Source organism: Homalodisca vitripennis, chromosome 1, assembly GCF_021130785.1.
Source record: "Homalodisca vitripennis isolate AUS2020 chromosome 1, UT_GWSS_2.1, whole genome shotgun sequence".
Taxonomy (NCBI): Eukaryota; Metazoa; Arthropoda; class Insecta; order Hemiptera; family Cicadellidae; genus Homalodisca; species Homalodisca vitripennis.
The window spans coordinates 152,819,405-152,832,829 of record NC_060207.1 but is presented as its reverse complement, the minus strand read 5'-3'; the positions used below and the strand labels follow the sequence as shown (position 1 = coordinate 152,832,829).

General features: G+C 32.2%; 1 protein-coding gene across 1 annotated transcript in view; it reads left to right on the top strand.

The window, feature by feature from the left end:
- Window positions 1-13,425, top strand: part of LOC124373969 (kinesin-like protein Klp98A) — a 114,273-nt gene that overhangs the window by 59,202 nt on the left and 41,646 nt on the right. Inside the window, exons 5-8 of the mRNA XM_046832280.1 lie at window positions 2,637-2,867; window positions 5,605-5,774; window positions 7,513-7,733; window positions 9,826-9,998. Of these exons, the coding sequence (XP_046688236.1) occupies window positions 2,637-2,867; window positions 5,605-5,774; window positions 7,513-7,733; window positions 9,826-9,998 (795 nt within the window). The remainder of the gene's footprint in view (window positions 1-2,636; window positions 2,868-5,604; window positions 5,775-7,512; window positions 7,734-9,825; window positions 9,999-13,425) is intronic.

Here is a 13,425-nt window from a genome sequence, read left to right as displayed (position 1 = left end):
GAGCTTGTCGTATCATAGTGGGAATTCAGCTAACATCAAATTTTTGTAACTGGGTCTGTAGACTATGATGTCACAATCTAAACTGGTTTCTCATCACTGTTATTAAACTCAACCTTGAAAATATCCTGGCTTTAGCCTTCACCTGTTCTCATTTGACCTAAATGCCAAGTATGTAATTTCATGAGCATGGATAGCTGGTAATTTGTTTTTTTTTTTTTTTCATATTCTGTAAATGAAAATAATCTACATTAAAAAAATACTTGCTTTGTCTATTTAGGAACAATATGTTTTTGTACAGTTCACACAAACACAGTATTTATTAGAGTAACAATTAATTTGAATGTTGCTTTAATACTGACACTGCAAATACATTCATAGTCCTGTAAATCAGCCTCTTATTTTTTATTGTTCTAAACTCAAAAGATTGTGCATTAGTTGAACATTAGAATAAGAATTATACAGATTTTCAATAATTGGCTAACTTGGTGATGTAGTGAAAAATTCTAATGTTTATTTATCAGATAATTATAGAACAAAGAATTATTTCTTAATTCATTTTTACATTAATTAAGTTTGTATAAATGGCAATAGTCTAATTTAACTTTTCAATAAAAATTAAATCACAAACAGTAGTTGTTCCTGCTTTACTGTATTAAAACAAATAATTTTATTGTGAAATTCCATTTACACAATTTATACCTAACTTGTGTGTAAATATGTAGTTTATATATTTCATTTTAAATTTTATACTGATTTTAGAAATATTAATTTAATATGATTTAAAAATTTAATGAGATATAATTGTGTATAAGAAGCTATATAAGAACATATTATAAATATATATTTTCATTTCTGAATTATGCTTAAAATCTAATTGTAGTCTAACTATATCTATTGAAACCAATCAAAATACTAATATATTTTACGCTTATTTCATATGACTTAAACTGTTTTATATTTAATGTAAATGTATGATTTATTGCATATCCATTCAGTGTTTTAGTGTTCAAAGTTAATTTGTCTTCAACAAGAATTGTTGCTGTTTTGTGTCATCTGATGATTATAGAGTGTATTTTGTGCTGTGTCCAATTAATAAAGTCGTTCATTAATAATTTATAACAAATATTTACACTTTAGTGTCAACCAGTTATACTAATTATCTTTATTAGGTGTTGTCAGTGGAACAACTATCACTGAGTGACTGGTAGTTATATCATGGAGTAACTGGTCTCTAGTCTAGTTAATGTTTTCTTACTTAAAAAAACAATTATCTATTATGTGATACTCTATTACAGTAGTTGAATAAGTTGAACGCGTTTATAATAAAAACACATGATTAAGTAATAAAGACAATTTATATACATTATAAAAATTGATTAAATTAATTAAAAACTGTTTAATTTAAATGTCAATATTAGTTTACGTTTATCTAGTTCATATGTATATTCTGGTAGAATATATGTAACAAATACATTAAAGTTATCAGGCCTTTTAAATATTGCTATAGAAGAAGAGCCCAAATACACCAGAACAAATTTGTAAACTGTGCGCAATTTTTATAGTTTTATGTCTTCAGATTGATATAATTTAATTAGGTGATCTTAAGGATAAATCTGAACACTCATATTGTAAATAAAATGTAATGGAGACAAGTTCAGTAGTTATTCTATTGTTATAGTTGGTCTTATTGCTCTTGGTTTGGCAATGAATAAGTATGGTAGATTATGTTAGATATCACACCTAGATTATAACATAGCACTCGTTTCAGCAGATGTGCAGTAAATCAGTCATTAAGTGATAACAGTAATATTGAAGTTAGCAATACTAGCTAATCATTATTTGAACAATGCAGTATTATTGAGGAATGTGCACCAACATGCTAACTTTATATAAGATTGTGGTAATTGCCATAATTGCACATTGAAACATTGTCTCATACTAAACAATAAATTAACATGAGGAACAGTAATTGTTCTTACTTCAATTAATTTCTCCATCAATATACTTCATTATAATTGATTCATGTATAATTGTATCCATTATTGTAAAGAATAATTTTTATAGAACTTGATAGCCCCAAGTTACAGTTTCTTTGTTTATTTTTGTATTATTTAGATATTCAGTAATTTGCAGTGTGTAATTAGACAATGATTTATGGCGATTTATATCCTTGTTATAACTAAATTTCTATTTATTTAATATTGAAATCGATTTTTGTTTGTTTCATTCTTACCCATCTACAGCCTCAGAATGTATTTGGTGAACTTGTGAAAATTATAGCCTTATGGTTCAAGTTCCCAGTTTATAGGAGAGCATTTTAAGAGTAGATAGAAAGTACGAGTTTTATAAAAGCAATACCAAAAAATGGCAAGCAGAGTTCCATTGAACTTAAAGGGTTAAAGTAAAAATGTTTCTCTAAAACATATACAAACGGAACGCAGTGCGTTTTTGGACATACATTTCATGTAATATCTTTTCTTATTTTGATGCTATGAAATATTGGTCACCTATTATGGAGCACTCTGTATTTATTTGTAATAGTGCATAATACAGAGGTATATTTTCAAGTTAAATTCTTCTTAGTTTTAGTTTTTGACCTTAGTTAGTATTTTATTACAAATATCTGTTGTTTTCAGGACAACCAAGGATTAATCCCAAGAATATGTGAGTCACTGTTTGGTCGTATGGCATCAGGAGCAAGCTATCGCACAGAGGTTAGCTACCTGGAAATCTACAATGAACGAGTCAAGGACTTACTGCGGGAAAATTCAACGGGTCACAACCTACGTGTGCGGGAACACCCCCGTAGTGGCCCATATGTCAGTGATCTCTCACGCCACCTTGTGTCTGATTACTCACACATACAGGTCAGTTTTTAGGTAGAATAGAATGTCTTTTATTAATGTATATTGCTATAGACAACGTCAATAAAACTTATATTACATAAGATCATGCACCATTTAGCAAGTCATTACAGATAGTACACTTATCATTTGAAAAATTTGGTACGGTTTTATTTATTATTATTGATACACAAGAATTTTATTTCCATAAACCAGTAAGAGTTTAAAAATGTAACAATATGAATAATAATCTAACAGTATAAATTAATAACACAATAGAGTAAATAAATAAAACACAACATATAAATAATAACAAAGAATTAAACTATAAAACTATTAACCCGGGATTACTCGCGCTATTAGATTGAATCTAACATTTTTAGTTCCTCTGAAGAAATTTTTTTTAATTATGAATATATGTGACTGAGCGTTGAATAATGGTTTCGTTAGTAGCCTAACCAACCACCACAGTAGTTGGGGAATTTTAGTGTGTTGGGGATGGTAGCAGTGGAGGGGGGAAGGAGCGTGCTCCGCTTTGTTAGTGTCCCCCTAACTGCGCGAGCGTTCATGTGACTGCTAGTGTTAGCCCAGATCTAACGGCGCGAGTGATCGCGGAACTGTCCGTGTGGTGATTGTGTTTCTGACGCGTGGATGTGTTTTGTTCAATATGGCTCAGGTAACGAGTAATGACGATGATATTCGTTGTTGGTTGGATGATATTGATGATAATTAATGTAGACCTGCAAGACAATTCATCGGACACTGATTGTGAATCTGAGCACAATGCTCATAATACGGATACAGAACAATCGGATGAAGAGGATGCACAGCCTGTTCTTCCAGTTGTAGATCAAGTTATTAATTCTACATTATTTCTATATTATACTAAATTGTTATATTCTATATTGTTTAAAATAAGGTGATTTGGAAAAAGTAAAAGTTTGGAAATTTTTGTTCATAAATGCATTTTTTATAAACAAATAAGTTAAAAATTAAAAATAAAACATGTTAATGTGTGATTTGAGATGTGTTAACAATTATTAATTCTACATTATTTCTATATTATACTAAATTTTTATATTCTATATTGTTTAAAATAAGGTGATTTGGAAAAAGTAAAAGTTTGGAAATTTTTGTTCATAAATGCATTTTTTATAAACAAATAAGTTAAAAATTAAAATAAAACATGTTAATGTGTGATTTGAGATGTGTTAACAATTTATTTATTTCCTATACTATGTGTATATACAACATATACATCAATTTGTAGAAGAATGTCAAATGTTAGGAGCGCCCTAACGGCGCGAGCAATCGCGGGAGTTTTACGGGCGCGAGTAATCCCGGGTTAACAACTGCTTAGGTAATGGTATAAACAAGGTTAAAATTTTTGGAAAAAAAAAAAATTCATTAAGAGAATAAAATGCCTTACCAGCTAGCCATAGCCATAGCCAGCTAGACAACTTAGCTGCAAATGGTTTTTGTTCTAAGCTTCTAAACGTTTGAGGTAATTTATTGAAACGCTTAATTTGTAAATAAATATGGCTTACTAATCTTTTTCTTCGTTTAAAAGAAGGTGCAATAATATCGTACAGTATCATATTCATGGATTTCTTCAAACTAGTTGAAGTTATTCAGGTTTTCCCACATGTATAATAAATTTTGAAACAAAAATATGCTGAGAACTTTCATTATACTAGAAATAAATAATAAATAATCAATTAAACACTGTACAAGCAACCAAGATTGTTGTCTTAAAAGCTTGTATTATACATTATATCCATCCCACCTTATAAAATATTTTTTATTATTGAATATGCTTGAATTTAGCTTCTCAGAAACATAATCTGAAGCATAAACTATCATTTGCAAACTAGTGTATAAAACAAGCAGATTTGTAAAGATACTCATATTACTTGTCCATAATGACTAACTTATTTTACATCCCACATTAAAAACATTTTAAATGGCTGTTATTTTACAATGGTTAGATCTATTTCCCTTTAATTAGTAGTTTAACTCGTCTTGTAATCAAAACTTTTAAAATACAGTAACACATGAAAGCTTTTTTAATATTAAAAATGTATCCATACAATAATTTATTTACTTACCCATATCAAGAAATGTTTTGAATGGGCTGTAGAAGATTGACTGAGGATAATGCCAGAACAAGGTTTTTAGTCACCAGGTTTAATTATTTCAATAATAATATTAATATTTCAAAATTGTTGTAATGTTATAGTTATCTTGTTTGGTAGGGCAAAGAGATAATTTTGTAATTTACACTGATGTCCTGTTCTTATGTTGGATATATTTCTTACAATTGCTATAAAAGATCATTTATGAGGTCTATAAATTAGAAAGTGAAAAGAAGTTGTAAGTACATGAAAAAAATTCTCGTACTGATTAGTAGAAGCTTACTTTTAATTTTTTAAGAAAAGCTGATTATTATCTTTTCAGCCTTATTCTGCCCCTGTCCTCATGGGCCATGGGTCTGTATGAAGATGTTTTCAAACAGAATGATTATAAGAGTTGTTATAGTACAAGGTATACAATAATGATGAAATGTACTAAGTACAAGAGCATATAACGTCTACTGAATGTTTGTCATATACAGGAGTTGATGGTCAAAGAGAACAATGTGCGTAACACAGCCTTTACAAGCAGCTGCAGCTATGCCATAATTACTCTGCAGTTTGTACAGGCTGGCTTCTCCATTGATATGTCTTATGAGACTGTGTTTTTAACTATGGGGTGTGTACAGGAGCTGATGGCTAGAGGGAACAGTGTGCGGACCACAGCCTCTACCAACATGAATGACACTAGTAGTCGCAGCCATGCCATCTTTACTCTGCAGTTTGTACAGGCTGGCTTTTCCAATGATATCCCTAGTGAGACCGTGTCTAAGGTACATCTGGTGGACTTGGCTGGCAGGTTTGTTCATTTTATTCTTATTTGGTTTACAATGTATTTATTTTTTGGATAGTGTTGTGGAGGCGTTTAGCGATAATAAAAGAAATTTAAATTAACACTGTATAACTGTAATATGGAAGGAGTTTTAGTTAAGTTTAGTTTAATTTTTAAACTAAACTCTTATATTAAGAAAATATAGTAAAGGATCAGTAATTCGGACTTCAAAACTGTTGACTATTTATAATCCAAATTTTATTCTAGTTAAAAGATTAAATTACTTAAATTAACTTAATGAGGTAATTACACGACCTCATCAGTTCAGTCTAAATATTCTCCGAGCACTATAGATATGAATTACAAATGAATTGTGTGTTGGTTAGTTATGGGAGGGGCAGTGATGGTGGAATCTTTATTGTTTGTTTGTTTATTTGATATTCAATTTCGTAAACTAATAATTGTGTAAGAAATTACATTATTGGCTGCTGATTACAAACGGCTTGGCTGATTTCAATTTTTTTTACCAAAATACAGCATTTTTTATGAGCTTCAATTTGAGGTGTCACAAGGTATTAGTTGTCATTTCAAAATTTTGGCTTTGGGTTCAGGGGGGCACGGGGGTGAGCACCCCATTTTGAAAATAATTTTTTTTGTTCCCCAATTAGTACTATACACTCCCGTTTACATAATTTTGATACTTGGGCTATAAGTCTTTTAATACGAGTTTGAAGTTTTCAAATGAATACCCTGTATAGGTTAAACATAGCACAGCAACTTTAGAATCATGTGTGAAGGAATGAAAGTGACATTCACAAAGCAGGGCTTGTAAATTTCTGAAGCATTTATGGCAGCAGAGACACTGATGTGATAGGTTGAAAGCAAAGTAGGAAAACAATTAACCCAGCTCGTTATTCTAAACAAATTGCATTTAGTTGCAAAATACAAATAACCACTGTCGTTCAAAAATCTCAGTAAGTGGTTGCACTTTATATTGTTTTTGTTAATAGCATTTTTATTGATGCACTCAGATGTATTTACTTACAGCAATAGACATGCTCTTCATAAAATAACTCGATTGATGGCACCGAACAAACGGCTGTTGACCAGACCGTTCTACACGCTGGAATGTATAGAACGTTCTATGTAGGATATGTGATCATCCTAGATTGCCAATTTAACTTACATTTTGTAAATTTGAAACTTTAACATTAAGTTTTTGACACCAATACATTTTTCTATAAAAATTGTAAATAAAGAGATTTTGACTTTGATTACCTACCTTTTATTTGTTCATTTAAAAAATTTGGTTAATTCAATAATCCGGTAAGGATTTATTCCCAAAAGTCCATATTAATGACATTCCACTGTAATTCTGTTTTTCATGTCCAATTTTAGGATCAGTTCTTTGAACTATTGGACTTTGCCCTGGTTCTAGATCTAAAATTAATATTAAAATTTCCAGAACAGAGCTTGATTAAAACCTAATTAAATTAGGAGTCTTCAGTTTCTGAACTTTCCAGGGCAGGCTGGTTTTCTACAAAATATAAAGGACCCCCTCCTTCTTTATTTTTACCCCACACCTCTCTTCCTGTCAAAATTGTGTGAAAACTTAAAGCTATATTTAATTTATAAACTAAAACAGAGGATACAAGTAAATTCTATTCTTCGTTATTTAACAATAATGGAACACAGCATATACAAGATTTACCAAGAAAGTAATAATAGCATAACATCTGGTAATGTTAACTTGAACTGTGTGCAGCGAGCGAGCTGATGCGACGGGTGCGACAGGTCAGCGGCTGAAGGAAGGAGCCCACATCAACAAGTCACTGGTGACATTGGGCTCTGTGATTTCAGCCCTGGCGGAGTTGTCGTCGCCAGATTGTAGCCGCAAGTCTGTGTTCATCCCATACCGAGACTCTGTCCTCACTTGGCTACTCAAGGATAGCTTGGGCGGTAATTCCAAGACTATCATGATTGCAGGTAACTGTAATTACATTTTTTTACAAACAGAACCTATTTTCATTCTAATTATTTGAGTCCTCAGGATTTTGAATAACTAAGTTATAAGTTCCAGTTTGATATTGATTTTGGTGTCTCAAAAGAGGTGTTTTGGATTATACTGAATGTAAGAATTAACATAGCCATTTCTACAACACTGCAGTCGGTTTATATAATTTATTACTGGTATCTATATTGTTCACACTCCAGAAACTGTAGATTCTCAATTTCCATATTACAAAAATCCAAGTATTTGATTTTTTTAGCTTGAATTGGCATTGTATTATTTATCATAGTTAATCCAGCATTTTTCTTGTATTCAAAAGTTGTTCCTATTAATAATTGATACATACTTTAATCATGTGCCAGTACTGTGACAGAATAAAGCTGGTAGCCAGTACAGTGACGGAATAAAACTGGTAATACTCCTGAACTTTTAAAATAAACTCAAGGGACAACAGTAATTAAATAAATACTAATTTGATTAGTTTGACGTAGGTCTTAAACTAATACCACAGATTAAACCTTATAGCACAAGGGTTATATGGATATTAACCTTTTGTTCATGTAGCATGAGATGGAGAGAGGGGTATGAATTTGATGGTTGCTGAAATGACACCTACATTAGCTTAGTACACTTCAAGCTACAATACTCGTAGTTCGAAAGTGATTCTGCTTCTCATCCTTTACAATAACCAGTTAATAGTAAAATAAAATAAGTTTTTTGGTGAACAAATTGCTGAAATACTGATATTTGTCTGGACGTTTGTATTGTGTATGTATCAAATGTGATAAAATAGAGAGGTATATTGCTGGTAGTGTCTTTCATTTCAGAGTGAACAGATAGATAATGTATAATAATAACACACTGTATTTCTGTAAATAAAATGAACTGGTTTAGAAGACAAAGGAAGCATTTGTGAATATCTGTGTCTTGTGGTAGATGAATTATAAGGAAGTTTTTCACTGATTGCTTGGAATGTGTGGTATTAACCCTGATTGTCAAGTTGGGTTATGTTAAGTTTTGTGTTTGGGTACTGAAATTCACAATGAAACAATAAATCAATGCCCTTGATGTTTTTTAATTGTGGTAGAGAATGAGAAATGCACTGAATCATGTGGTGTAAAGTAAGGTTTTAACTCTCAGTCAGAAGAGCAATCAGTGATGTTGGGTCATACTGCTAGCCAAACAAACTGAAAGAAGCCCAATCAAACTTAATCCATAGTTTTATGATGTCAAATGAAATTTGCATGTGAAGTTTTTACAATGTACAATTACTTCACTATCAGTTCTGAATCCTATTATGAGACGTTGATTGTAACATTCTACTTCAGATAAGTTTTCTTAAATAAGCACTACATTGTATTGATCATTGATGTTGTATTTTTGCTAAAATGGAGGTATTCGATCAAGGTTTAATAAAAATAGTTAAATTGTATTAAATGTAATCTCTGCGAAATTGAGTTAGAAAATCACCCTATTTCCTCCAGTGAGGAACTTTGGACAATTGTGATTTCTCAAGATAAAATAGTTTGTTGAGGAAATTACAAACTAGTTCAGTTGCACAATTAATGGTTAAACTAGCCAGGTTAACAAGATGGATGCAGTTTGTTTTTAGATTTAAGCATTTAATGTTCTGTATCGGTTCCATTGTTTGATTTTTATAACCTGGCAAAAGTAGTTTTCTGGAGGGCCCTAATATTAAAAATGACATACACTAAGTAAAATAAATTATTTAACAAGACAAATTTGTTTTTAAGACAAAATTCAACTTACTTAAATAATACTATTAAAAGCTCCCCTGCAAAATATACTGCTATTTATTGGTTCTTATAAATATTAAAATCTTTTTACCATATGGATTTCTTAAAAACCATACAGTAAATTTAAATGTAAGAAGAATTGCCTAATTCAATTATGTTTATGTATCTATTCCAATAAGTTATATGCAACAAAGTAACTCATGTTTTTGATTGTGTTGGCATGTACAATTGTGTAGAGATGGAAAAAAACTCCAATGTTTATAGCTTCAAATTTCATTATTGTCATCTTATTATGATGTGTTCGTGACAGCCATCTCACCAGCGGACTGCAACTATAGTGAGACCCTAAGCACACTGAGGTATGCCAACCGAGCTAAGAACATCATCAACAAACCAACTATTAATGAAGATCCCAATGTCAAGCTCATCAAGGAACTGCGAGATGAGATCACCAAACTGCGAGGTCTACTAGGCAGTGAACTGGTGAGTTTGTCAAACTTTTATAAATATAACAGTGGTACAACAAATACGTTAATGTCAAGCTGATAAAGAACTGCAAGATGAGATCACCAAACTGTGAGGTCTACTAGGCGGTGAACTGTTGAATGGGTCATCCTCTAATATACATTACAGTAACCAAATTCCTCAAATTCAAACTGACCGAGGAACTGTGTAATTAGATCTACCAATCTGCGAGATCTACTTACAGGGCAGTGAATTGTTGAGAGGACATATCTGTGAAAACAATAGCCCACCTCAGTTTTTGTAATAAAACATTTCAAATGTTTAGTATGTGATCTTGTTCTCGTTTATTAATATTATTCATAAATTAAAAACCAAATTCAATTTTATAGATTTTGTAGCTTACTTTTAAAGTTCTTCCAAAGATAAGATTAATTCCAAGTTACAAAAACTTAGGCTTGTTGTTTAGAATTGTAAAACAAAAAGTTATATTTCAAATAACGATAAATATAAAAATTTAGCACAACGGTTTTCGATTATAGTAATATGTCTGTTGTAATGTATTTTGATTGAAGTCTTACTAATCTAAAATACATGTGTGACCACAAAGATTTTACAATCAGTAGACAATATAACTATCATTTGAAATTAAAAAGAAAATAAATTGTCCAAGCTTTTACAATTTTCCTAATAAAATAGTACACACAAAATATGAGTCTAATAACAGGCATTTGAACAGCAATTATTTTATTACGCTCATGTAGTTTTTCTCAAATTTCTTGCCACTTTTCCCATTGATGACATTCAAAGTCTAGAATTTTTTGCTCAAAAGCTACATACATTGTCATATAATCATTTTGTTTAATGGCCTTTTTCATAAATAAATTATAAAATAATTCTAAAAAAAAGTTCTAATCAAGTTGCATATTGTAGTTGTTCTTATGCATGTATTAAGTTTACCCTGCTATCCCATAAAAATTGTAAAAGTATAAACCATTATGCATTTATAATAAATGTTATCTTAACCCTTTGGACGCCAACGTCTGGTTGATTGGACCGTCGAAGTCCGGGCGAAAAGCGCCAACGTCCGATCGATCGGACCGCCGAGGTCCGGCGCCAACGTCCGATCGATTGGACCGCCGAGGTCCGGGCGAAAAGCGCCAACGTCCGATCGATCAGCCGTTCGAGAAAAACATCTTTTAAAAGTTATTTTTTAACTAGCAAAGTCTGTTTAAACTGTTTAGGACTATTTTAGAAGTAAATAAGACTATCTGTAATCAATTTTAATGTTGGTAGTACTAATGACCTTGACACAGCTGTTTGTTTATAGTAGTCTGTTTCGTCCGAGAAATGCGCTAGTGTCTATCGTTATCATTCTGACGTGTACCTGCCTGTCTCTTTGTGATCGCTTCTGTCCTCTGTTTGAGAGGTTAGGTGTTCTCTGATATTCGTAAACTTTTTAGTTGTGCAAGATGAGTCGTTCACCGTTGAGTGACAACACAATCCAAAACATTATTGTAGAGGATGAGTTTCTTAGTGATAGTGAGGTAAATAATGTGCGTAACAGTTCGTCATCTGAAGCAAGTGAAAGTGAAGCTGATGATACTGATTTGGATCCCACATTTATTCCTATTGCCAGCACAAGCATCAGCTGTCGATGGAATTTAGCTAAAAAACAGGTCTATAAATAGGTCAGTAATTTCTTCGTCCGAGGATGAAGATCAAATTGCACCAGCTCAAGCTACGACAAAGCCGCCGCAACGTGGCCGAGCCCGCCGCCCAGCACATGTTTCAAGTAGTGAGTCTGATAGTGGTAATGGTGAATTGGAAAATATAGTAGAGATCAATGACCCTGGTCATAATCATTCTTTTGTTTTCAATGAAATTCCCGGCTGTAGACACTGTCCTCCTCGAAATTCTCCTCCCATTTCTTATTTTGATCTTTTTTTCCCTATGTCTTTTTTGAACATATGACCTACACAAATATGTATGCTAGAAATTTTATTCAGCAAAACATCCATAAACTAGGAACTCACAGTAGAAGTCGATCTTGGAGGCCTGTGAGCTTTGTTGAGATAAAAGCTTTCCTAGCTTTCATAAACATGGGTTTGAATAAAAAGCCTACGATTGAGTTGTATTGGAATACAAAGTCTTCCCAGCATTCTCCCTGGTTCGCCAAAATGTTTTCTAGAAATAGATTTGAATCTATTTTGCAATTTTTCCACATGGTAGATACCTGGTCATTACCTTTACCAAAAGAGCCCGGATATGACCCTTATGCTAGATTTGCTCCTCTTATTGACCACGCAAACAATGTTTTCAAACGGTGCTATAGGCCAAATAAACAATTGTCTATTGAAGAAAGTTTACTGGGTACTAAAAATCACACGCAGCTGCTACAGTATATGCCCAACAAGTACCACCATAAATGGGGGGTGAAGTTGTGGTTGCTATGCGACAGTGTAACACATTATTGTTTGTCTTTTTTCTGCTACAAAGGTAAAAGGGACACTGATAGAAATAATGAAGGAATAAACAAGGGACTTGGTTACACTGTTGTGATGAGATTATTAGAAATGGGAAACTATTTGAACAAAGGGTTTCACGTATTCATAGACAATTTTTTTACCTCATTTCCTCTGGCCAAGGATTTGTATTCAAAACTGACTCATCTGACAGGTACTTTACGAATAAACAGAAAAGGAATACCCCCTGTCCTCAAACAAAAATTTGATGTAGGAGAAACCAAATACTGTCGCAAAAGAAATATGCTTTTAGTTGCCAGCCGATTGAACAAGTCTCAAAAAAAAAAAACAAGTACTGCTCTTGTCAACAAATGCTGAGGCCAAAAATGAATTAAAATCTAAGAGAAAAGGAAATAAAGTGTTTATTACTAGTAAGCTATCTATCATACGTGAATATAATTCCTTTATGGGCGGCGTAGACACTTCAGACCAGATGCTATACTGTTATTTGAACGAACGTCGTACACTCAAATATTGGCTAAAGGTGACATTTCACATTTTTGGACGGATGATTTTAAACTTATATATCTTATATAAAAACAACACAGACAATCCTGTATCAAGGCTCGATTTTACAATTGCACTGGTTGAAGGACTTGCAGCCGAGTGGCTTGGTGACCAAGCGCCAGTTCAAGTGCAGCGCGCGGGTGATGAACCGCTTGACAAATTGCCCAATTCCAAGGAACTAAATTGTTCTGTGTGCAGTAGACTAAGTACAGTTGAAGGTGGAAAAAGAAGAAAAACAAGATATTTTTGCACAAAATGTAAAAAAAGTGTCTACTCATTGTGTTTCCCTAAACACACATGTTAGAAGTGATGGGGACAAATGTATATATATTTGTAAATAATTATTTTTATTTTTTGACAAAGATTTTTCTTACTTTTTTGAAGAAAATCTATGATGTAGACTTATAGTAGTGAGA